Source organism: Oculina patagonica, chromosome 6, assembly GCF_052425735.1.
Source record: "Oculina patagonica isolate OP01 chromosome 6, crgOcupat, whole genome shotgun sequence".
NCBI lineage: Eukaryota > Metazoa > Cnidaria > Anthozoa > Scleractinia > Oculinidae > Oculina > Oculina patagonica.
Window position 1 is genome coordinate 22,026,680 of NC_135763.1, and position 26,766 is coordinate 22,053,445.

Here is a 26,766-nt window from a genome sequence, read left to right on the forward strand (position 1 = left end):
ATTCAGCAGGCAAAACATTTACGCGAGATAATTTTATCTTCTCGGACCGGACACAAAGCAAGGTTAATAAAAATTCAAAATTCACGCTCCACGCACAGAGTCGCATTTTTGTAATATAATTTTCTTGACATGCTTCAAGTTTGGTTGTGTGCCGATTCATCGAAAGCGGAACAAGAAAAATTGCACTTTTTAACCGTGGCTGATACCTTATATCTGATGAGACTGTTTATATTGAAAACATGTTTCCTCCTGAATTTGCTAGCATGACAATGACTGCTTTCTGGTTTTACTGAATGACTCCATGACCAGATTGGGTTACAACTCACAGAATTTTGTGAAGATGTTTACATTACTAACAGAGAAAATAACACGAATTTGCGAGCCTGTTCCAGACAAACATTGGAACTATAGGTACCCTAGTAAATAATAAAGATGTAGATTTTAAGCGGAAGGAGCCTGACGGCGGACAAAGAAATCTGAGCCCCGGGGAACGAACCCGGCCCCCAGAAACGGGGGCGCCAACCACTGAGCACGGGAGCTAGCCAACTAGGTGATGTGACACACACCCAGGATGTGTAGGACACTGCAGGGAGACGCTAGAATGGCCGGCGGGAGGCCAGGGCGACCCGCGGGGACTCAGATTTTTCTTGTCCCACGCTCTGTGTGAATAATATTCTTCCCTATAGGTACCCTGTTCCAGACAATAATTATGCACAACGGAAAAAATACTTGGATATAAAAAAAACACTGGAGAATATCACAACGTGTTCACTTGAATTTGTCTATGGCAGAAGATAAAGCAACAAAGGGAGCAGAGTTTGGTAGCTTTACTTGACCATGCTTACCGGTAATCAGGATTCTGGGGAAAATCAACCCTGAACTATAGAGAAGGGCTGAATTCTATACACTGTTCCAGAGTCAAGGAGGCAAAATAGCATACCCTGTTGCAAGTGGCACATACATGTACCTGTAGTATAGCCAATATGAAATTATATATGGGATTCCCCCCCCCCCCCCAGGAATATTGCCACAATGTTCTGAAAGGAACACATTACAAATAACCAGCATGCGGTGCATACATGTGGGTGCTTATGAACTTAGATAGCATGTTAATCGGAAACTTATGGTCATGAATGAACAAAACAATTACTCGATTGTTGTTGTTGTTACGTACAGCACCAAAATAAATTAATAATGCACATTGCGCTACCTAGCTATAAGAGATTGGGGCTGTTAATTGAGGGGAAAAAGATACTTGCAACAATAAACATACTGCACCAAAATAACCTGATAAAAAACTCTGTGAGATGGTAACAGATTCACACGAGTAACAACGCAAAAAAATACTTGATGTAAGACTTCGAAGTGAATTCCGGAGATACCAGAAGAATGTCACAAGTCTGACTCGAATCGTTTTCTGTAAGAAAGCTATCTTCTTACGCCCTTAACTAACTCTCTTAGTCACTGCAAGATCTGAAAAACCGGTGTCAACAGGTTGGGTGAAATTCTTCTTTAGACAGATCACATTCTCAAAGAATGTGACAGATGTGTCTCTTCTAACAGCGCGACCAGCTCGGGGACGAGTCACGTGATAACTCCCGTAAAGCCACAAATCTCCTACATGTACGTGGTAGCATAGTGGGAGCAAGCCCTTACAAAAACTGAAGTCCTATCAGTTTTTCTTTGAAGGAAACATCAAAAAACTGGAAAGTAACCTTATGTAAGAGTGAATATTTTTCCTTTGATGAAGAGGATGTAATACAGGGCCTGGGAGGTGGGATTCGTGCTCTTGATGTTCTCTGACTACCAGTGTTTCTAAAAATATCTAATTATGGTGGCAATACCATTATACATGTATAATTACTGCATCTTCCATTGATGAAGTAAAAACAGTTACAGTTTGCAAACCTCTTTCCTCTGATGGGGCATGCTTCAATCACAACATTTGTTTCTCCAAGTTCTATTCCTTTTCTCTCTAACTGGCTGAAAAAAATTAATTAACAACAATTATTCCTGAGTGCCCACTGGATACATGTATGGGGTGATAAGTTAAATATAATTGCCTCATATCCAATGAGCCTAATAATGGGAATTTTTTTAGTAAATACTTCACTATCTTAACTCACTAAATGATATTTTTTAGTTGGACCTAAACAAGCAACTGTATGAAAGGGGGTCAATTTGTTGAATTTGTTCAGTACATGTTAAAGTCTTACAGTATTTTAATGAATACATGTATGTGTCTGCTTGGTCATAAACATAATTATTAGCTAGTCTGCAGCAGTTCAGCACAATTCAACTGAATGCCACCTTCAATATCTTGAACGTTCATCTTGTAGCCATTGGGGGTACAAGACATGCAAATTCCACTGTAGTTTCATAATATAGATAACATATAGAAAAGTATAATAACAAGTGAGAATTTAAAGTTATATGTGTATTTACTATTCTGTCATGGACTTGACTTGATGTTTCCAGCTTTTAATCTCTGGCTCTGTCAAGACCTCTTGTACTATTTCCTTTGAAGAATTGTGCGTACTCTTCTTCTCAAGTGAAAATCTGTAGAAAATAAACAGAATTACAAGGTATGCTACAAACAGCATGCATGTGATGAGTGAACTACATGTATGGTTTCTGTAGCCTGAAGCAACTTCCACTAAGTACTGCACGTTTTTCTAGAATGTGACTTCAAACCATCATGGCTCACCAGGTGAAGATCTCTACTTTTTAGTGCAGAATGCACTTTTGTGATGGTTTGGTGGGCTGTTGTCTGCTTAACCCTTAAGCGCTAAAGCACTTTAGCGTAAACTTTTAATCAGCAATTAATTAGTATCAAGTAATTAATTATTTCTGTGGAACATTTACCTACATTTCCCTTCAAATGAACAAGCGGAAAGATAAGTTTGTTTTAATTTTATTGGTGCAATTCAGAGCTTTAGGCCTTTTTTTTTTGGGAGGGGGGGGAAGGTCGAAATAGAGCTGTGCTTTTTCTTTTAACAAAATTGCCACTTGGTTTTTGCCTTCAGTCTTCAAGCTTTCTGCTGTTCCTAGTGAGGGTGTTTGCTACTACAGCTGAGTGATAATGTGACAATTTTACCAAGAGCACAATTAAATGCTGTTTTAAAGGGTTAAGCAGGTTGATATTTTATTCTGTACTGGCTAGATTACTAAATTAAGTTAAATGTTTTTGTTTTTCTTTTTTTTTTTGTAGTCTTTTGGTGCCCCAAATATGTTGTTCTGTAATTAATGAACAAATGACTCAGTACCTTTTATCACCATCACAAACAGTCATTACCAGAGCTTCAATCATATGAGGCCAGCCAACATAACAAGTCTCTCCTAACAACTCCTCTGCTATTTTCAATGACGATAGCTGATGTAACAGAACATTATTAAACTGTTAGGGATGTTTTACTTTGTTTATTTTTAACTCAAAAGCTTCTTTATTGTGTGGGACTGATACTGCATGCTTGAGGTGCTCAAGCATGTTAAGGCATGGCTAAAGGGCTAGTTTGCACAACATGTATAAAGAATTATAACTTTTAGCGATTTCAAAAAGTACACTAAAAATTAGAAATAGCATAAAACATATATAATGCAATGATAGTAACTCACTTTTGGCTTGAATTATCATTGTTATCAAATACATGTAAGATGGTTTATAATTATAATGAAAACAAAAAATTAATGGAATGTTACTGTAATTCTATGAATCAGTCCAAAATGGTAACTTTGTATTCCAGTTCAAGGGTTCATTAGTAAATTTAAATTAGGTGGCACAGTGTCATTACTTGGTAAATATATTTTGTCAAATTCATTTGAAACATTTGCACCATGCAGACTTGCCTTGGAAAGATCTGCATTTTGAATGCATAAATTTGTATCTACCCCAATTTGTGGCTTGATAAACCACTTCCATGACTTTTGAAACTTATTTTCTTCCTAAGACATAAACATGTATCTATTCTAATGTATACTCGTTGATTTCCATTTTTTAATGTAATAAAAAATGAGAATTTCTTGCTGGATCATATACCTCTTCTAGTGGCTCAGTGACCTGAAGAATCATACTTTTACCCTTGCTGTGCATCTGAAAAACCTTTACGCTTGCCTTCTTGCACTCTGCCTTAAAGTAAAGAGAATTTTTTTGTGACAATAAGATCAATATTATAACAAAAAACTGAACACAATACTGAACAAACATTGTGATTCAATCTATACAGAAATTAATTACATAGGTATTTGTTAAGAACAGTTCCTTTTTTAAAAAAAGAAAGTATTTTTGTTTAATTGTTTTATTGCTTTATGCCCTGTTTACTCAGACCATGGCTTTTAAAGCCATTTCCGGGTTATAGTAAGGTGGGTGAATTTTAGGCTGTCCCTTCCTGTAAACCACTTGTTATATTAAATCTGCTGACTGGTGCATACCACTTGTGAATGTTTTGCCACTATTCAGTTATCAAGCTTTGGGAAGATGAAGGGCGCCTTTGAGGATGAGAAAGCATCTTACACTTGACTATTTTTTCCTCCCTTGATAAACATACACCTTTGTAGGCTCGATTTCCAGCCACTTTTTCGGGAAAATGAGCCCACGCTCCTCCCCCCAAAAGAATGGCTCGACACATGAGGTTTCTTTTGTTTGTCATAGCCAATCAGTATTCTGCCTGCAGACTTTTGTAAGGCCGCACATGCTAGATAAATAATCTTGTCAGACAAAGATTTTCAAAATAATTAATGCTGCATGTGGCACGCAAAAGGATTTCCAAGACGTTTAATATCGAAACATTGAAAGATTTACAGTAAAAGCAATAGAAACACAGGTTAGCGGCCAGGACGTCCTCGTAATTCAGCCAACAGGATCAGGAAAGTCACTGATCTACAAATCTACATTCAGATCATGTACATTGGTGCCAATCTAACGCAACAAATAAAGGAACTAAAACCTTAACATTGAGCTCAAAAGACAAAGTGCTCAATTGAATTAGTGCAAGAAGAATATCCTGTACAACACAGACCCGGGAATGTCTTTCTGAAACCAACTTTCTGCTTTCTAGAAGTAAAGCTAGAACAGTCTCTGGTGAAATCGGACAAAATATAAATCTGCGATAAGACAAAATACATCTTGCAACAGTATTGATTAAAAATGCTGGGCCCGGCATCAATTAAATGGAATATGGCAGATTTTGTCCTTCCAGAGCAAACACTTTGAAAGGTTAAAGCATATCTTACGAATAGAAAAGTGCCAAAACAAACTGCACTAGCAAATTTGAAACAGAGCCAGAGGTGTCAAACTCTTCAAACAGCACAGGCCTATGACCTCCAGACATTGACTACAGTCTTTCGGCTCTAGATATTTAAATCAACACATACATGCTACCTCCACTTTCTTGTACATTTTAAGCACACGAATTGACCAAGACAAAAAAACCTCCTAACTAGGACTCCTAGAGTTCTCTAAAAATAATGCACAGAAAACAGATTCTGATTGGTTTATTAGTTTATTTGGCCTTATTATACAGTGTATATAGAACAATAGGAGAACAGGTGTCACTGATTAGTTGGCTAAATTGAAACTAATTGTGTGTGTCCAGTTATATTTTTAGTTAGCTGGGATTTGATTTTCTGCTTTCTAAAGCAAAACCCCAGCAAGCAAGATCAAGAGAGCTTAAACAGAGCTTCGATGAGTTTCACTGCAGTATAAAATTAGAAGAACTGAGGCCAAAAAAGTAATGGGTTATTAGAAGAAAACCCTTAAGCCCCTCTTCATTTCATAACAACTTGACACAAAAATTTTTATAGGTTTTGTTTTTGCGAACACTTATAAGAGCACACTTGCACCCTACGCCTTGCACCCTATGCCTTGCACCCTACGCCTGGGCTTATACAACTGTGTAAGGGGCTTCTATCTGTGGGGGGGGGGGGGGGGGCTTATAATAGGCAAAACCGTTTTGAAACTAGCCACAGCAGTGTTGATTAAAATATGTTTTTAAGTTGAATAAACAATAATAAAGCAAGTACTGTCATAAAGTAGAGGGGGGGGGGGGGGGGGCTTATAACCAGATGTTTTTTGTTTTGTTTTCAAGTAGGTGGAGCTATAACCAGGGGGGCTTAAGTGGGGGAGGCATGGTAGCTGGTTAACATGTCATCATCATTTCACTGTCCGTCAAGTTTATTCACACCACGTTGGAACTTTGTGCACAGGTCAGTGGAAATACAACAAATTTTTACAGTCTACTGACCAACCAATCAACCAACCAACCATGGGAGTGAATTTGCCTTCAACACAGTATGATACTAAAGTAATAACAAGGCCAGGAATAGTTATCTTTGTAAGGCAATGATCCATAATAATACTACTTTAAAGGTTTGCAATAATACTGGCTTGTTATATGTATCAAATCCAATATGTTTCTTATGGAGGGTTAGTTCAACAATTAACTGTTTTTAATAGATTTTACCTTGTGTGAAATATGATACATTGTTGGGAATCCAGGATAGTAAACATCAAGTTTAACTCCCTCGCAAAGACCTGCAATAGAACACTTCACATTCAACAAAATTCATAAGTATGTCTTGGGCTGCAGAAACTAGGCAAAATTGTCTCATTAATGTAATGAAGGTGGTGTATTCTTTTACTTCTAATGATAATTAATTATAATAATGACCGGAGTGAGAAATAAATGAAACAGGGCAGTAAATGCATTTACTCTTACTGAATGGATTTGTGTTTGTGTTACTACAAGTTATAAGAAAAACGTACAGCAAAATTTAAGGCAAAACTCTTTAAAATGTTTAAATTTGCCATTGATGTGACTGCGCGATGCAGTTATGAGTCCTACATGTATGTGTGCTTGTCCTGATTTGACTATGTGCCTGCGTGATGCGGTTCTAGTCAAGACCCACATTGCACCCATGTTCATCAGAGAAAATTATAAAACAGCGCTGGTCCATCGAGTAGTGCGAAATTTACATATAGAAACAAGCTATTGTACTTCAAATTTAACTCGCATTAGCGATTTCTATATTTTGACAAGACTACTTTGCTAATCGATTGTCCAAGGCAAGTTTCCCTGTTTTGTTTTACATGAATCGCCAAATTAAACAGTGAAATGATTTCAATAATATTGAAGTTTATATGATGCGCTGTGAACATTGATAAACTTCATTGCAAGATACTGTATTTTCACAAATAAACGCCCCCGGCGTTTATTTCAAACCTGGCTGCGCGTACCTGGCGTTTATTTGAAGCCGGCGTTTAATTGGGGCCCGGCGTTTATTAAGGGACTGCAATTTTCTGCCAATTTTTCAGATTGATTTATTGCTACCAATCTTTCGAGACCAAGAGGCAGTTTGTCATTCTGCCCCGAAAGTGTCCCTGGGTATCCAAAGGTGCACTATTACGGATTGGATAGTTTATGTTGCAATCGAGATATTTGTGACAAACAGAATCTATTTACTTGTTAGCTTGACCTCAAATAAACGCCGAGACCTCAAACAAACGCCCCCAGCGTTTATTTAAAAACTAGCAATTTTGACCCTGCGTTTATACGAGGCGGCGTTAATCGGGGCCGGGTTTAATCAAGAAAATACGGTAAAACATTTTTGTAAGCACGCGCCAGGTAGCCTGAATTTCAGACACCCCCCCGGGTCGCCTGCCCGCCAGGGACGTCTGAACACATCTGGGCCTAATACCGTCCGGTCACCGGGTAGTGATTTTGATTGGTTGATTTAAAAATTATTTGCATAATTATGTGAAATTATGACTGAATTTTACCGCGTGAGGATTGTAATTTGAAAACGTTTAGAAAGAGTTTGAAAGAGTTCACCTTCCCAGAAATGAATTTATTAGTCATTTACCTTGAGTTTATTACTTTATTAGGTTACCTACGGATGAAGAATAGTAATGGAAACCAGTAGGGTTTTTAGTTGGCGGCATTCATCGCTTCGACATGCAGTGTTTTGCCAAATTTATACGTATTCTTGTTTTGTCAACAAAGCCAACACTTATATCCTGCAGCCTCGATGAACCAGTGATTTCTGAACTCAGTGTTAAGTAGGACATTTTTATATTGAATTCCGTTTCTTGATGCCTCTGTAACCGTCTAAATTAACTGTCTGCTGTGTAACATATTATATTTTGATCGCTAGATAAAGCAAATCAGTTCAGATAAGAATATAGCCTGCAGTCGATTAAAATCTCATTCATTTTCTCAAGTTTTTAATAGTTTACTTTTAAAACAATTTTATACCCTGTAATCCTTTATTGAAGCGATTTTTCTTTCACAATTTTATGGCCTCGACAGAAACTTTTCGGCATGAATTAAAACCAAAGTGTAGTGACGTCACCGGACGGCATTAGGCCCAGATGTGTTAAGACGTCCCTTCTGGCGAGCAGGCGAGCACAGAGGGATGTCTAAAATTCAGGCTAGCACCGGCGAGACTTGAGTGAATTGTATGAAGCGTCACAGCTGGTCACGGCGGCAGAAAAATTATGAGCCGTCGAGCCGTGCTAGCTTTCCTTGCAAAAAATTTGGCAGCCGTTTGAGCAGCTCAAGCTACCGTAAAGATCCATGTATAAGCCGCATCTTTTTCCTCAAAATACAAACTTGTCAAAAATCGGGGGTGCGGCTTATCTATGGAAACATCTCTGGTTGGAGTTCTCAAAGGCCTAATTAAATGATCTTTCAGGATGCGCCCATAAGGCCGGTAAGTCAGGTAACAAAAAAGTTATTTCTCTGTTTCTGTTTTACAAAAATCGGTGATTTGAAAAAAAAGAAATAACAAGCCATTGAAAGAACAATGAACTATAAAGAAAAGAAAAAACAATAAGCTTGCTCATAAATACAAATGAGCATACGCGTATACAGAGTATACGCACAAATGCAGATATGCAGATGCACATACGCAAATAGACATACGCGCATATACGCAAAAGCATACACGTTTTTGCATATGTTTCGGACGTTATTTCAGAGCGGTACTGTACCTTTACGAATTTGCTGCACATCAATGTGAAAGACATCTTTAGAGAGCACTTCACACCTAAAGGTAAAAGAAAACAACAGTTACCATAATTTTATTAATGTACCTTAATAAACAAAATAGGGGACGAGGAAACCTTTGGGGAGTAGTCTCTAATTAGCCAGGAAATTCATTGAAATTTACTTGCATTATGTTTGTAAAAGCACATGCCCACGACACAAATTTGTTAACCCAGAGGTGCTTGTTCCTTTTCAATTACTTCTAGGGTCAACATCGTGGTATCTACCAGCTCTAACATATGCAAGTGATCATCATGTGACTGATGTGATCAGTGTTATGTCCTGTCAGTCCCCATGTTTATGTCTGCAGTGTGTCTGTCATATACATGTAGCTCTGTTATATCCGAACACTCACGGGAATTTTATATGGATTATTCTAATCCTTCCAATTTTTTGCCGTGCCTTAATCTATTACTAAATTATAATAATAATCTATTACTGAATTATCATAATCTATTACTGGATTATGATAATCTATTACTGGATTATAATAACCCTATTACAATCTATTATTATTATAATCCACGGATTAATATAATCCAAGCTGTCCTGTCTTTTGAAGCAGCAAACGTGATACTCTAACTTTTCGTGCAAATGTATGTAGCATGATAATTTTGTTTTTCCATTTTTAAAAATTAATTTGCAGTTTTACTGGTGCCACAGAGTCTACAAGAATCCTACTACATTGAAAAGCACACAAAATTAGCCAAACACATCCCTGGTATGCCAACTTTCGTTAGTACGAATTTCAGTTAGCGGTTAAAACAGCAAGCATGATATTTCCCCTTTAGTGCAAACGAATGTAACATGATACTTTTGATTTTTCTTTCGAACGAATGTAACATGATACTTTTGATTTTTCTTTCAAACGTATGTAACATGATACTTTTGTTTTGTTTTGTATTAACTTTTGGCAAACAAGGCGACATCGATGGTAGTTGTTTTGCTTTCCATAATAAAACCAATTATAACCCAGATATTATCGATTAATCTGAGAAATACACTAAATGCAAATATGGCGGACCACTCGGTTGTTGCCTGGGACGAGCTGCATTAAAGCAAGGCTAGTCAGGCTTTGGTGTTTTGTTTTGACAATGCTTTCCTACAAAAGTCTTGCTTATTTGTCGATCTGGTGTGTTTCTTTTCACTGTGCCTACGAGTTGCTGTGTTTCTGAATGCCACGAGAAGTGATAGAAGTTTTCACTGTTTGCCTCCAAGGGAAAAAGTGGATCATCAATGCAATTCATTGAGAGAAAAGAAAGGAGATCACTATCAGCAAGAAGCTTCTTCAAGCTTCTTGTTGATTGAAAAAAGTTGCAATGTAGTCATGCATTAATTGTTACCTGGCATGACAACAGGAAATATCAGGAAACTTTCCAGGCAAGGATGAAGGACAAAAGAAGCTAAGGCTTGGGTCATAAACGTAAAGAAGGCAAGGACCATGCTTGTTACGGCTGATTTCCTCCTCAGTTAATCTTGAATACAGAGGTGACATTGCATCCAGCAGCCTGCCCTGATAAGGACAACAAAGTGTGAAGGGTGAGTGTCAGTAAAAGTTTAAAACAATGGAAGTGACTCGAAAAACCATGCAGGATGTTGGGAAAACACAAGAAAAGCTTGTAAATCACACGAATAATTATAAATCACAAGACTTAGTGCTCTACGTTTTCATTCTAAACTTTTTACTATTACAGCTCTACGTTTTCATTCTAAGCTGTACGCTTCTACAGCTCTATGATTTCATTTAAAATTGGACGCTTCTACGAGTCTACCTTTTCAATCTAAACTCTACGCTTCTACGGCTCTACATTTTCACTCTAAGCTGTACGCTTCTACAGCTCTATCATTTCATTTTAAACTATACGCTTCTACGAGTCTACCTTTTCATTCTAAACTGTACGCTTCTACGGCTCTACGTTTTCACTCTAAGCTGTATGCTTCTACAGCTCTACCATTTCATTTTAAACTGTACGCTTCTATGGGTCTACCTTTTCATTCTAAACTCTACGCTTCTACGGCTCTACGTTTTCACTCTAAGCTGTACGCTTCTACAGCTCTACCATTTCATTTTAAACTATACGCTTCTACGAGTCTACCTTTTCATTTTAAACTCTACACGACTACGGCTCTACGTTTTCACTCTAAACTGAACGCTTCCACGGCTCTACCAGCGTTTTCATTCTTAACTGTACACTTCTACGGCTCTACGTTTTTAATTTTAAACTGTACGCTTCCACGGCTCTACGTTTTCATTCTTAACTGTACACTTCCACGGCTCTACGTTTTCATTCTTAACTGTACACTTCTACGGCTCTACGTTAATTCAAAACTGTACGCTTCTACGGCTCTTCGTTTTCATTCTAAACTGTCCCAGGTAAACTGTACACTTCTACGGCTCTACGTTTTAATTCAAAACTGTATGCTTCTACATGTATGTCTCTACGTTTTCATTCTAAACTGTACGCTTCTACATGTATGGCTCTTTTTACGTTTTCATTCTAAACTGTACGCTTCTACGGCTCTACGTTTTCATTCTAAACTGTACGCTTCTACAACTCTACGTTTTTATTATATTCTACCGTATTTGATACAAATGAAAACTAACTCTCCAGGTGCTCAAAACCTTGTTTTCACTCTCATTGCCAAATAACTTTGTTTTATCCTCAAAAGAAAACGTAGTGCTGTAAAAGAGTAATAGAATGAAAACATAGACTCGTCGAAACGTGTCGTTCAGAATGAAAACGTTTACCCGTAGAAGTGTAAAGTTAAGAAAAAATCAGGTTGACCCACAGAAGCGTACAGTTTTGAATATAAACATAGACTTGTAAAGGCATACAGTTTGAAATTAATTTGAACCGTAGAAGCATACAGTCTAGAATAAAACAGACTTATAGAAGCGTACATTCGGTTTAAAATGAAACATGGACCCGCAGAAGCGTACAGTTTAGAATAATAACATTACATAGAAGCGTACAGTTAAAAAATGAAAACGTGGAGCCGTAGAAGAGTAGAGTTAAGAACGACGTAGAGCCGTAATAGCGTAGAGTTTAGAATAAAATTGAAGAGCCATAGAAGCGTAGAGTTTAGAATGAAAACGTAGTGCCGTAGAAAAGAGGTTGTAAAGTAAGAGATATAAATTAAAGGTACAGTTAAAAAATGAAAACGTGGAGCCGTAGAAGAGTAGAGTTAAGAACGACGTAGAGCCGTAATAGCGTAGAGTTTAGAATAAAATTGAAGAGCCATAGAAGCGTAGAGTTTAGAATGAAAACGTAGAGCCGTAGAAGCGTAGAGTTTAGAATGAAAATGTGGGGACTTATGGGTTAGGAATGGAATGTACAGAAAATTTTTACGCCTATTTGGACCTTATAAAACGGGCCTCAGTTGACTAAAAAAACTTCAAAATGGCATGCAACAGACCTCATCAATAAATGGAATTAGGACCACAGCTTCCCATTCTTGTTGTTTGCCATTTAAATCAGTCTTGAAATTCACAGGATAGTACTCAATAATGTCAGACTGCTCCATGATCATCAAGTTCTGTTGGAGCAAAATAAAAACGGGTTTTAAAACATTGAAACTGCAGTTTTCAGTTGACTTCAGTGTACGTGTATAGCCATGAAGTTTATTTTGGTTATTTTGAGTAAAGTGTAAAAACAGCACAAAAAAATTATGTTATTTGTATCAGAATGTGGACGCAAATAATTTCTGTAAGATTAAGTTTGCAATCTCCAAACGTACAACTTTTGGCAAGTTTAGCGGAGGCGGGGGGAAAAAAAAAAAAAAAAATTACTGCTTCCCTATACAGTAGAACCAGGAAAATGGTAACTGGCTGCTTAAAAGAGGTCAGCAGCTCAACAGGGATTTGCTAGAAATTAGCATACGGCCTTTTAGAAAGGTCACATCATTCCAACACAAAATAGCGTGAAAAGGAATCACGTAATCACATACATGTAAGACGACAATAATTCAGTGTTTAAAAGATTTTATCAGCCATGACTTTGTTTTTTAGACTCTTAATTGTCTGTCTGCCCTTGTCGAAAACAAAGCCAAACATTGTATTTTACATTTTTGCTTATTGCTGTTGCTTCAGCGGCAAAAGCAATAGCAGAAGGCTCATCGGGAAAGCAAAAAGGTGGCCATGGCTGCTTAATAGGGGTGACGGTTTAAAAAGGGTTTTATTAATTTACAGTATTATACTGCCAAGGCAACAGTTTTGAAACTTTAATAGGGGTGGCCGCTTAATGGGTGGCCACTAAGGGGTTAGACTAAACTTCTTTACATCTCAAATGTGAGCAACTTAAACCATTTGCATGGTAAAAAAATTTGTGACAAATTAAAAAAAATAAAAAAAAATTTAGCAAGCAAGTACACGTCAAGTAGGTTGGCTTCACCCATGTTTCCAAATCAAATTGGAATTTAGAAGTGTTGGTTTTGTAAGGAAGGAGAAAAACCCAAGAACCTGGAGAAAAACCTCCGAGCAAGAGCAAGAACAAATAACAACTCAACCCATATTTGATACCACATTGGCTGGAGGTAAACTTGTGCGCTCATTACTTGAACATCCCATGCTCTCTGCTCCATGTACACTGTACATGTACTGTATGTGCTAGTTTTGAGCAGTCAGGCTTGAAACAGTGTAAAAAAGGTTCATTTTAAGTGTTGTATTAATGTGGCTCAATTTTACCATTGAAACAATCTGGTTTAGTGTTTTCCTTTCCTCTCATAATATTAGCAGGCACAAGAACAAAGGAAAATGCCAAACTGCACTAAGAGTAAAATTGAACCACAACATTGATACCAGTTAAAAGAACAAGTATTAATTTAACTTATGGCACTAAACAAGTTCATACTCGAAAGAAAGTAAACAGATGTACAGTGTTCTCCCCAGGATTTTTGGAAGGCCAGGGGGTACTCTCTTCAAGCATGCTCCCAGGGTCTCTCCCTACTCTCCTGACAACAGATGAGGGAACAAGGAGAGACCCTGACAATGAGGTTTATTCTGAATTTGATTTCATGTGTAAGAACCTTCCTGTGGCCTAAATAGAAAATAAATAAAGATTTCCAAACTTACGACAAACAATAACAGCTGTGATTGTTTTTTGTGTTCTATTTTAAAACAAGTTGAATCACGGAACATTAACAAAACAGCACATCCTTGTTTTACTCTCCGGGGTCTTTGGTTATGTTTTCTAAGCAATTTGCATAACATGACACTGTCATTGTTAGTAGTCTCAAGCCACGGAAAGTCCTTCAGCAAGCTGGATCAAAACCTGATTTTTGGTGTTTCGAATTAACAGATGCTGAGAGCTCCGAATGAACTTTTTCCCTGGCTGCATTACTTTCTATCTTCCGTCTCTTTTCCAGAGAAAAAATTAACTTATCTTACTTTAGGAAGCTTCCCAAAGTGAGTCCACTGAGCTTGCCATTTTTGACGCCTCTTTCACGACGCGGGAATTTGGTTTAATGTTTCATAAATGACACCTTGAAGTGTCCTTGTGTTCTCAGGAAAATTTAAAGATGGCTGCCGTTCAACAAAACGAATGCATCACAGGTTTGAACACATTCATTTAAGGGTAAATCACTTAAAATTATTACAGTTGTGCGAAAACACAGTAAAAAATGCACCAGGCAACGTTCCATAACAGTACTTTATTAAGTAATTTAATTTTCTTTTAGTTATGGATAGGAATGCCCATTTCCAAATCTCAAATATGCTTGCATTGGAATAAATCTTAAATTTTAAGCCAGGCAGCAAGGATTTTCTAGTGAATCAAGCCTGGCCTAAAATACCTAGGGAGAACACTGATGTATGTGTGCAACAACAAAACACAGTTTTGGGAGAGACAAGTCTGTAAACAACAATACAAATAACAATAAACCCTTCAAGATAAACTAAATCTCACCTGGAAAGGCTTTGGGAGCAGCTGTCTACTTGCTGCTGGCAACACAGCAAGTAGCTGTTCAAATGGAAGGAAAGGAGTTCCCAGTTGAAACCTTAATTCTAGTTCGTTGAAGTTCCTAATGTCTGACATGAATGGAGCATAGTGGAAAGGATAAAACCTACAGGAAAGACGTAACAGCCATCACTTCAACATTTGCTCTGCTGATTTAGTTACTGGTAGTTAGCCGTTTGGCATAACATTTTTAAATTGTTTAGTAAATTAACCCCTTCAAGTGGCAGGTATTTATTGGAGGATAATGCCTGAAGATGAGAGAAATAATGATTCTCTGAAAATGAACAGTTGGCTTCAAGTTTGAGTACAATCTTTCGGCCAAGGGTATTATCCTCCAATATACACTGTACCAGCAAGCCAAAATGGGTTTTGTTTATTTTATAAATATCCAATTAATTTCTACAATGCACTTGATCGACCATAATAAATTAGTCTTAAGTTAGTCTTGAAAAGGTGACTACATTTGTTCCATTTTTACTTGTCTATAATATTGGGCAATGGATATTAGATTGGACAGGGTTTACTGTCTGTTACCTGTTGTCCTATTTTGCGTCACATGATGCATTTTGTCCAGAGTGCAAGTGAAAATTAATCAGTGGGTAAGGTTGAAATATATAATATTAGTAGATCTATTCTAAACATGATGTGCAAGCTGTCAGCTAAATAGACAACAACAACATACCAACTCCATGATTGTACTCCACTGAAATAGTACAAAAGAATCCATTGTATTCCTTTCACATACTCCAATGTTAGCTCAGCCAACACATCCCTGAAAAATTAATAACACATGTACATGTTTATGTATGCAACTTAAGGACAGAAGCCAACATACTTGAATGAGAAACCTGGAGGTTAAGAGAATGGGCAAAAACTCAGACTGGGCAAATTTAAACATGTAACTGCTGTGATGAGCGTTGGCCTTTGTTTAATTTCTGATGTCATCACCTTTGACCCCATCACTTACACTCAAGTTAATACCCAGATCAGAGCAGTTTGGTTAATTGAGCTTGAAATATGCTCAAAACCGCTAAGAAATTTGAGTGAAAAACTCAGAGAAAATTTCCCATTATCTACCCTTGGCTAATCCACTTGGATTTACCTTAATGATGCTTTCTCTGGAATTATTGAGCTGAAAGCAAGCCCATTAAAAGCCCAACAACTGCAGCAAAAAGATTAGTAAAGAAGAAACAAGAAAAAGATAAAAAAAGATGGAAAGCCTAAAGAGGTAGGTCACTTTCCTGTTCAAAAACTATCTCAACATTTTGATTGTTTGTCACTCAAGCAAAAAATGTCACAAACGTGATGCTTCCATGTCACAAATGTAATTTTATGTAGTTTGGAGCTAAAATAGCTCATAACTGGCCTGTAGTCAGACAGAATTTATTATCTTCTACTCAGACAGTTAAAAACCAGATGAAGATGACATAAGTGTTTGCAAGCACATAACTCAGAAAAAGCACTAAACACAAGACATGGGAGGACCTACAGTATGTGGTGAAATACTTTAACATCTAAATATTTATTTTTTTATATTGTAATGTAAGCGCATGGAGTTTTTTAAATGCTCTCTCAGTTTTGCCCTGGATAGTCTAGAATGATAGAATCCATACTTTTGGAATACAGTGCAAAATGAATTTCCTAGGAATCTAATACAATATAAAAAATAAATGGGTGCTACAGGGTGCTACAATTTCCGTGATTTTTTTTTTATCTCAGACTGCATTTCCTAAGTCATGGCAAAGTAGATACTTACATATTGTATCTACACTAGGGCTCGAGACTAACTTTTTTGCTAACTAGCCAAGTGGCTAGTGACAGCTTTGATTTCACTAGCCAAAACTGATTTTCTACTAGCCACAATTTTTAAGCATAGTTCTTCATTTAGGGGAGGGGGGGGGGAGGGGAGGGTGAAAAAATGTGCGATAATGTTGAAACCTTTAAGCATAAAATGTTCCTTAAATCTTCACGTTTTCCCCCTTAAAAAATTGGGCTTTGACGAGTTTGTTCTTCACTATAAAAATTGTACATGTACATGCGTTTTTGTCAACTAAAATTTTGTTTTAAGCTTCACATTCTATAATGTCAAAAGTCTACTTGTTAGTTATATTCTCTGAAAGACGATTTTAATAAATGCGGCTTCTTGCCACTAATGCCTGATTTTTTCACTAGTCATTTTGGCTAGTGAAAGGCCAAAACCTACTAGCCAAAACTGCATTTTTACCAGCCTTTGGCTAGTTGGCTACCGTTAGTCTCGAGCCCTGTACACACTTGTCTAAAAGGGATAAAAGGGATGAAATTCCAAAGAGAGTAATAAGGCCAAAAGCTCTCAAGAGATTGATGAACATGGTTTTCCAGGAGACAAGAAGAAGAAAGAAGTAATATTTCAGTTCAGAAGACAAGAGTTAATGACTTTAAAGAGAGGTACAATATAGGTGATTACGAGGAGGGGCAAAGAAGTATGCTCTCCCTCTCTCTCTTGCTGGTGGAAATAAAAAGCACTCACAGGAGAGCATGTGGTTTCAGCTATGGTTTGTTTGTCACAGTTTAAGACTTCCAAATAATGTTTTTAATTTCACCTCTATTAAAGTGGAGATAAGATAATATGGGAGTCAGAGAGGCATACGAGCCAGAAATCCCAAATTCCAATAAAAGGCTAACTGCAAGCTACCTAAACTATAACTGTAGGCAAACCAGAGTACTATTTAGGCTAACCAATGTGTTATTTAGGCTAACCTGGATGCCTCGCATGACTTGCATGACTTCACGAGCTATGCGAGCCAGAAATCCCTAATCCTAATAAAAGGCTAACCCCAAGCCCCAGGGGGGAGGGGGGGTGGACACTCCCCTATATGGCCTATACGGGGACGTGCCGCTGATAGGGCCTGAACCTGTATGGCTGAAAGACTGTCGTCGAGTGTTTGCTTTCGCTCAAAACAGGGCAGAGCAACCCCGGGGCACCCCAACCAAACAAGACAAGACCCCCCCCCCCCCGGGCCGCAAGCACCAGCAGAGGCAACCAGAGGCTATTAGGTTAACCGAAATGGCTCACATGGCTCACTGGCTCACAGATTATGCGGACCCTTAAAAGTGTCTATGAAATGAAATTTTTGAAACCTTTTTTACTGAAGAAAAGGAAAGTACATGCTCCACTGATTCGTAATTTGCCAATTTAAGCTATGGTAAAGTGCACAGAAGTGCACGGTCTGCTTATCTTTTGAAGGCAATCTCAGTCGAAAAGTTTCTGGAATGTGCGTTGAAGTTGGCCATTTTGAGTCAAAAATGTGACATCCAGCACACGGCCAAAACATGCAAATAAGATCTCCTGACGTCATAAGGTGTGTCATAAGGAGAATAAGGCTTGTTGATTGCCATTTGACTCTGGATATCGCAGTTATAGCAGCTGAACTCTATGTTTTGTAGGTGTGAAGCAATAGACAAGTGTGGAAACGTACGGTTTTTTAGTGACTGTGATTGTATTTGACACCGTTTTGCATAAACTGATGCTCGATGATGCTTGTTATTACTGTAGTCTATGTCTTGCTGTCATGCTGTGACAAGTTTAATGCCAGACACAGAACTTATTTTCCTACTTTTTGTTATCCTTCATCAGGGTTTATTTAAAACAATTCTTTATACAGCTATAATTTCAGATAACGCTGTCCGGATCAAAGCTTAAAGACATGACTGAAAGGCAGTATGGGTAGGAGAAGAGAGCAACTGCACGTGTTGAATACTAAAATATATAGTGACATGACAAACGCGGACTTGCCCGTTTTCTTTCTTTTCAGACAAGTGAAACAAGGTACTTTTAACCACACTGAATTTAAAAAGAATTTTCAAACTCAGAGCCAAGTGAGAGTTAAAGTTGCAAAGCTACAAAAAAGCCCCTGAGAGGAAAAACAAACTCGTGAATTCTTCACGTGCGAAATACGAATTTGTACATTTAATGAAGCTTACATGTATATGCAAATTTGTAGTGAATACCCAGAACGCCATACGGTCTTGCCTTTTAGTTTTAAGCTTTGACCTGACAACGTTAATTGAAATAGCTGTATGGTGAATCAAAGCAGAAACCCATAAGGGCTGAAACGTGTAACTTCCTATGATTCCCATTGTACAATGCATAATTTGCACATTCGTTTTCATATAGTACAATATTTGGAAAATCAGGAGAAAAAATTATCCAATCAAAAATTGCAATGGTATTGGATTAAATTAATAGCACTAGCTAGCTCGCGCTCGATGGCATAATCTTGAATAAAGTTGAATTTGAGTACCCCTGTCAGTGCAAAATAAAGAGTCCACTGAGCCCCCCACCCCCTAACCAACACGCGTTCTTAATTTACCTGTTTACTTCTTCATATCCAAACTTTTGCATGTAATAGTCCCTTTTGTGCATTGCAAACTCAGTCTCAAAGACGTCTTCATCATCCTCTCTCAGGTCCTCGTCAAATTTTGCAGCAAGCTTTTCAAGTTCTGGATTGACTTTTGTGTTTGGCTCTTTTCTCTTCGCAGCTGCAGTAGAATCTTCAGGCATTAACTCTAAAGCAGCAAAACTGTTGTCTAAAGTGAGCAATGAATCATCTTCCTGGAGAAAGAATAAGTATAGATTTGAAATAATTTAATAAGATGTTAATACACTCACACTTTGATAGAATGTTCATATAAATATTGCTGCAATTTATTGAAGAATCCTGTTTGTGTTTAATGTGTTTTGCAAAAATTTTAGAATTGCACTGCTAATCATCATAATTAGTATCTACATGTAATCATACAGACAACTTTTAGATACAGTTGAACCTCTCTGTACATGAACACCTCTCTAATACAGCCAACTCTCTATTACGGACAACATCCCATGTTACAACAAAATTCTCATATATTTTCTTTAAAATCCTCTTATATATTCTTTCTTTCTTTCTTTCTTTCTTTCTTTCTGCCTGCCTGCCTGCCTGCCTGACAGTCTGTCTGTCTGTCTGTCTGTCTGTCTTTCTTTCCTTTTTAATAGAAAAATCAGTTGACGCATGCACCTGTGGATGACAACTGCAAGTCACGCAAGTGTGCAGCTGAAAACCCTTTCAGGCCCCCTTAACCCCAAGTAAGAGGAATGTAATTTACAACATCTCCTAAAAAAGCATTTCAAAACAAAACAAAACAAAACAGGCTATGAAAAAGAACAAATGTACATAGAGTTGAGTACACCTCGTGAGTACCTGCAACTCCACTGGGTTATTTCCAAAGGTGAAACCCTTCTTGCTTTCAAACCATTTCATGTCAACAAACTTCTCTTCAAATTGTTCTCTATCAAACTATGAGAGTAAAAAAACACTTTAAGGTCAAGATGTAGCTGAATGACCATGCAATACAAGGTTCCTTCAGGTTAACCAGAACAATAAACCCTACTGTAGGTCTTTGAGCAATCAGAGTCTCTATATTTGTATCCTACTTATTTAATTAAACTAAAAGAAATAGTTAATAATAAAGGTATACACACCTTAGACAAAGCAACAAGATACTTCTCAAATCTGGGCAGGGCAAGCTTTCCACTGTCATGGAGATATCCTTTAAACATAAAACAACAAATAATAAAAATTATGTACAAGCCATTAGATCAAGACAGTCTATGTGTCTTAGGGTATCCACACTTTTGGAGGAAATAATAACATAAAACATAAAACTGAAAGAAACCTAAAAAATATATTAAGATGAAAGGCCAATAAGTGATTGGCAGATTGTGTGTTACTTTTTTCACATGTGAGAAAAATGATAGGTCCAATTAGAAGCCAGTTTTTTGACATGAATTGTAGTAAGTTGAAGTTTGTCAATCATGGCTAGTTGGAGGTGTTTCGCACACTAGCCATCTCTCCGCATAGCTTAAACTCTTAGGTAAGGTAGGTTTAGTCTGCTTCGAGCCTAGTGGCCCATACAGGACGGAGCTTATCCCGGTTTCCGTAACATTAAGCAACTAAGAGTATTGCCATCTCACTTGCTCCCCCCAGCAGTATACACCTGGGTGGAGAGAGGCACTGTGAGAGTAAAGTGTCTTGCCCAAGAACACAACGCAGCGCCCCGGCCAGGCCTTGAACCCGGGCCGTTCGACTGGGAGGCGAGCGCGCTAACCATTAGGCCACCGCGCCTCCCAACCCTTAGCTTTCTTTTATATTCATTCTTCCAAGTCTAGGGATTTTAAATTCTATTATTTCATGATTGACACATTTTCTTTTTTTATTCAACAACCTTACCATCCAAAGAAGGCAAAACATCAATATAAACTCTGAAGAGGTTTGGCAAAGCATCCTGTCAAATGATAAAATGTCACAATTAACAAAAATAATTATGATTACAGTTCAACAGTAAACCAAACACAGGCACAGTGCAGTACTGCACACAAAAATGACGCAAATGAAATTGATTGGAATTCATCATTTTTAACCAAATTTTTGGCACAATTTTTCGATGAGAATGTGTTTAATAATAATAATAATTATAAAAACAATATATAATTATAATAAAAACCTTCCCAAACTCCTTTGCAACTGAAAAATCGTCAATGCCAAATAACTTGGTCAGTTTGAAGTCAGCAGGAGTAGTACGTCGTATAGAAATAACTCTTACCATAAACTACTTCTTGTATAAGTCGTAGGACGATGACGTCATTAGTCACGTGACATTGCCCTGAAGTTCGTTTTTGCTCACTGTGACGAAGACATTTTGTTACTGAAAAAGCAGTCATTGCAGTTTGAAGCACATTGGTGTGAGGCATTTCAGACTGCTCGGGTACCGAACAAAATATAAAAATTAAGGTAGCTATGTACAATTTTAAAAAAGTGGGAGTCTGGGTACAAGTGCGTATCTGGCGATGCATTAAATGTGAGGAAGCAACAAATTACATGTTGGTAGATATTTATATGTTAAGTACATTTTTATCACTTTTATTGTTATGACGTCATCGGTCACGTGACCAGAACGGACCGCGGTTTTAAATTCGCTTGAAAACTTTACCTGTATCTCTCTCTTAAGATTTTTTTAAGCCAAGTTGTAGCTTTTTAAATAGTGTTTTTAAAAATGGCCATTATTACTTTTTCCTAAAAAAGGACGGCAGTAAAAAATACAACTGAAAAGTTTGTTGGCTTTCTTCTCAACAACCATTTGCGTTAGGAATAAAAGAAAATTTTGCCAAAGGAAGGAGTGTCTGCTCTTTATGATAGCGTGGTCAGTTTCTTCTCATTTCATTTGGTTTTAGCGAGGTTGAATGTAATTTCTTTCAGACGAAAGGAGTGGGCCTGGGGAGAAGTTAAATAGCTGCCCCTCCCCCTCCCCCTAATTGGTGGTCACCCCAGCGGATTCCCCGTGGTCCGTATTGTGGGCTCATGAAGAGCATTTTCAAAATGGCGACTATGCGACAAGATTTTGAGTTATAGAGGACAGTTTTGTCGGTGTTTTTCCTTCTTGACGCAATCAAAGCGAGTCCCCAAACGTAGGGTACACCTCCTTTATTTGTATTCCCGATAAAGAAGAATATGGAATGAGCAGAAACGTGCAAAAACGTGGGCAACAGAAACTAACAGGGACCTGGGCTGAGGTAGGCGTTTCTCATTAAACAATAATTTTTTTAGACTGGTTAAAGCTTATGTCTTCGACGTTTATCGTGATTATCAACTTAGCTTACTGGAATTAAAGCCGGGCTAGGCGTAAAAAAAAAAATAGATGGTGAGAACGAGGCGATAGTATTAAATGGCAGTCATTTCGTCGAGGCATACAACTGTTATTTATGTTCGTCATCTGAATTTTAGGCTACTGTTTTCCAAATTAATAAGACTCGCATCCTTTCATTATTTATACGTTCGGAAATGTTCCTCAAAATATTGAACAAGTGGCCATTCTAGGCTACAAAGATAAATTAAGTCAGGAAAATTTGATGTGTTCCCTTTGAAATTGGTAGAAACATTTCAGCTCAGTGTGATCTCTATTTTTTTTAAGTTAGACTACAGACTACTTGCAGTCAACCTGGTAGCTAATCTAGACTTGAATTAAACAGTGCTACTCACGTTTTGGAATGCCTTTTTGGGTATGTTTAATAAATGAGACCATTTCTTAACTTAAAATTTGTTCTTCCCATGATGTTTTATTGTATTGGTAAACATAGATTTACGTTTACTTTGCATTTTGTGGTCTACAGGTCAGTAATTTTTGGGACTAATAGAATGCCTAACATGTGACAGGGCATTCTGGATTACTGTTCAGTGAGTTAAACTATGGATTGTACCAAGTTCAGGTAATTGTTGATCTCTTAGTTTTACACATAGTTATGTGACAGTCAATTCTTGTAATTTCCTTCCTTCTCTCTACACACATTCATTACCTGAGGCATTTAAGATCTGCTTTTTGACCAGACATTTGTCTACTTTACAAAACATCTGTTTGTTTTTAAGGCCTGTATTTTCAGTTGTTGGATGACCTTCAGTAGCATTTTAAAGTAGTGGTATCGCGAGGCCTTAAACTTAAGCAAGCCAGAAAACCCTAGTCCCAATATAAAGCTAACTGCAAGCAACATGATGTACCCTTTGGCAACCAAAGTGCTTTTAAGGCTAGCCAGAGTACTATATAGGCTAACCGGAATCTTATGTAGGCTAACTGGAATGGCTTTCATGGCTCGCATGTTTCATGACACATAAGTGCCATACAAGCCAGAAATACCTAACTCCAATAAATAGTATAACCTGAAGCCACCTCAGCTAACTATACTCAGGCTAACTGGAGTACTGCTTAGGCTAACCAGTCAAACCAGGGAGCTTTTTAGGCTAACCAATGTGCTATTTGTATATAGTGGATTGGAATGGCTCTCATGACTTGTTGGCTCGCACTTTGTCAAGACTTAAGTTTTTTGAACTCATATTGAAATTAGCCAAGCAGTAGCTGTAAATTTGATTTACCTATTAAATAAACTCTAGCTTAGTTTTTGTTGGCAACTTGCTCTACAAGAATACCAAACATAGATTTCAGTGATGTAATGCTTTGAAATGAACAGATTACAAAAATTCAGTTTTAGGGTCCAAAACATCTTTAAAGATTATTAAAATAATATGACATTTTTCTGCAATAACTAATGAAAGGAAGGGTGCAAAGAAAATTGATTTCTTCCTTGCTTGACCCAGGTAGACTGGGCAAGGTGAAACCATTATAAGCTTACCCAAAGCCCCATGTTTCTTTCGAAACCACTAAAACAAAAAATAAAAATCCATAAATGTCATTTGGCTTTCTAGCAAGTGAAAAAAAATATTGGATCCACTGGCCCAAAAGCAGCCAGTTTTTTTCATTCACTGAAAAGGGCCATTTAATTTTAATATACACTGCATGCTGGAAAATAGAAATTTCATCTAAATAATAGTTTTTTGTTTGTTTTGTTTCTATTTACAGGTTCTTGAAGACTTTGCAAGGGCATTCCTGTTAGTCAAAATGAACTCAAAAATACACACTGTGTCAATGTAATAAAATTATCACATGATTGGTTCCCACATGTTGCCAGTTTAAATCTGAATATACTTAAGTGACATTGATGGCTTTTTATATAATATGAACATCCCAGAACCCAATAAGATGGGAGGCGTGGTGGCCTAATGGTTAGTGCACCGGACTCCGGATCGAGCGGTCTGAGTTCGAGCCCCGGCCGGGGTCACTTGTGTTGTGTTCTTGGGCAAGACCCTTTACTCTCATAATGCCTCTCTCCACCCAGGTGTATCAATGGGTACCGGCGACATAATGCTGGGGGGAACCCTGCAGTGGACTAGCATCCCATTCAGGGGGGAGTAGAAATATTCCTAGCTGCTTAATGCTACAGAAGCAGACTGACACTTAATTACATGTAAGTTTTAAAACCATTCTGAGGTTCATGACAAAACATTTTTGTTTCAATAAAAACATGTAAAAATAATGATTATCGCAGACCACAATTTTTACTCCAGGTTAAGTTAATGTGTCAAGTTTTTTTGCAGCACAGACTCGGTTCTACAGGGTGTGGTTCCAAAAAATATCCATACCTGGACCCCAAGGATTGTTCTTTGGTTTGGACCCTCCCACCCCCTGGGATTTCTAGTTTCGCTTCATACTTTCTTTTAAAAATTTGTGCTATTGAGACCCTCATCCCCCTCAGAATTTCCAATGACCATCCCTGGGGTGGGTATGGATATTTTCTGGAACCGCACAATGTAGGCATTTGCTTATGAAAGTAAGCTGCAGATTGATCTGATTGATACACACTAATCTATTTTCACATTTACCTGTTTTCTATGGGATATATAATTATATATTGATTTTACCGGTTTCCCTTGTAATAATAATAATAATAATAATAATAATAATTAATAATAATAATAATAATAATAATAATAATAATAAACGAATATTTTTAACAGGATTAACCCATCAGTACTTGAGAGTACTGTTATCTTAGGGGTCCTGTAAGATTTTAAAAATTTAAAAAGGTAAAAAAGTTTAAAAATGTCAAAACTACAGTAGTCAAAAACATATAAAAGCTTATGAATAAAAATTAAAATAAAATATAAAAATTTCCTACAAGAACAACTACAGTGCTCACTTCATTAGACAACAGACTCACCAAACTACCTAAACTTCCAAAATGAAAAAAACTCAACATCCGTTACTACAGCAACTATACCTTACATTGAGGGCACCTCATAAACCTGTAACTATGTTACAACATTTACTTACTAACATTAAAAACAAGGATGAATGTTACAACAGACGGGAGGAGTCTAGTTATAAGATCATTGCAGATCAAATGACTGCCAGGCCTCCTACACTGGAGAGACTGCTAGAAACCTTACCATGCGACTGACTGAACACAAATGAGCAACAAGAAATGTTGTAGTCAACAATCACATTTCTGAACACCGTCAACTTGTTAACCACATAATCAACTGGGACTCTGCTGAATGCTTAACACAATGTACACAATGTACTTAGAACACAAACTTAGAACAAACACTTCTTAATAGAGGTCAACAACTATCAGCACCTTAATAAAAGCCCTCTAAGAGGACACACATGTGGTTGCTGTCTACAGGTAGTAAATAAGAACGACAATGATGCAGGGGGAGTTGTATCTTTAGAGTACCTTACTGTTACTTAATTTGGCGATTTTGATGAGACAGTATTTACTGATGTTATTTTCGTGATTTGGACAAAAAAATATGTTTCAAAGATTGAAAATATATCAAAAAACGTGAAAAAATACATTTCGTGCATCCACAAACCCCGCTTTTTTTAACATTTCCTTTTTTCTTATTGTCTTTTTTCTAAGTATCTAGTGCAATTATTGCATTTAGTTTTGCCTGCAAGTCCTGACAACTCCATATCAAGTTCATAGTTTGGGTTAAATTTTGTGCTGTGTGTCTTGTGAATAATTATAATAATAATCTTTTATTAGGAAGCCTTCATTCACTATACAGTGGTTTTTAGAAAGGTCCTAACTATTAGGAAGGGTAAAAGTGTTTACTTTTTCGTCGGTATGCGTTTCTTTTATTGTTTCTTTTTTAATGCATTTCTTTATGCATTTCTCTGATACACACTTAGTATTGGATGTTTTTATACTGACACATAGAAAGAATGTCTATTGCGGTGGTACAGGCAGCAAGATCTTCTTCCACTTAAGAAGAGTTCTGACAACGTGGCAGTCAGCAGTTATTCTCATGAAAAAAATTAGGGACTTACTAACAGACCCAACCGCATAGACAGTTACTGACGCAACC

General features: G+C 37.3%; 1 protein-coding gene across 1 annotated transcript in view; it reads right to left on the bottom strand.

The window, feature by feature from the left end:
• The window catches only part of LOC144658783 (5'-3' exoribonuclease 1-like), a 97,893-nt gene that overhangs the window by 48,881 nt on the left and 22,246 nt on the right, over window positions 1-26,766 (bottom strand). The window contains exons 10-23 of the mRNA XM_078519248.1: window positions 21,241-21,295; window positions 20,493-20,560; window positions 20,212-20,307; window positions 19,345-19,586; window positions 15,678-15,767; window positions 14,945-15,101; window positions 12,459-12,578; window positions 10,385-10,554; window positions 8,987-9,042; window positions 6,459-6,529; window positions 4,037-4,126; window positions 3,267-3,373; window positions 2,446-2,559; window positions 1,909-1,983 (exon numbers count right to left, since the gene is read on the bottom strand). Coding sequence (XP_078375374.1) covers window positions 1,909-1,983; window positions 2,446-2,559; window positions 3,267-3,373; window positions 4,037-4,126; window positions 6,459-6,529; window positions 8,987-9,042; window positions 10,385-10,554; window positions 12,459-12,578; window positions 14,945-15,101; window positions 15,678-15,767; window positions 19,345-19,586; window positions 20,212-20,307; window positions 20,493-20,560; window positions 21,241-21,295 — 1,511 coding nt within the window. The remainder of the gene's footprint in view (window positions 1-1,908; window positions 1,984-2,445; window positions 2,560-3,266; window positions 3,374-4,036; window positions 4,127-6,458; window positions 6,530-8,986; window positions 9,043-10,384; window positions 10,555-12,458; window positions 12,579-14,944; window positions 15,102-15,677; window positions 15,768-19,344; window positions 19,587-20,211; window positions 20,308-20,492; window positions 20,561-21,240; window positions 21,296-26,766) is intronic.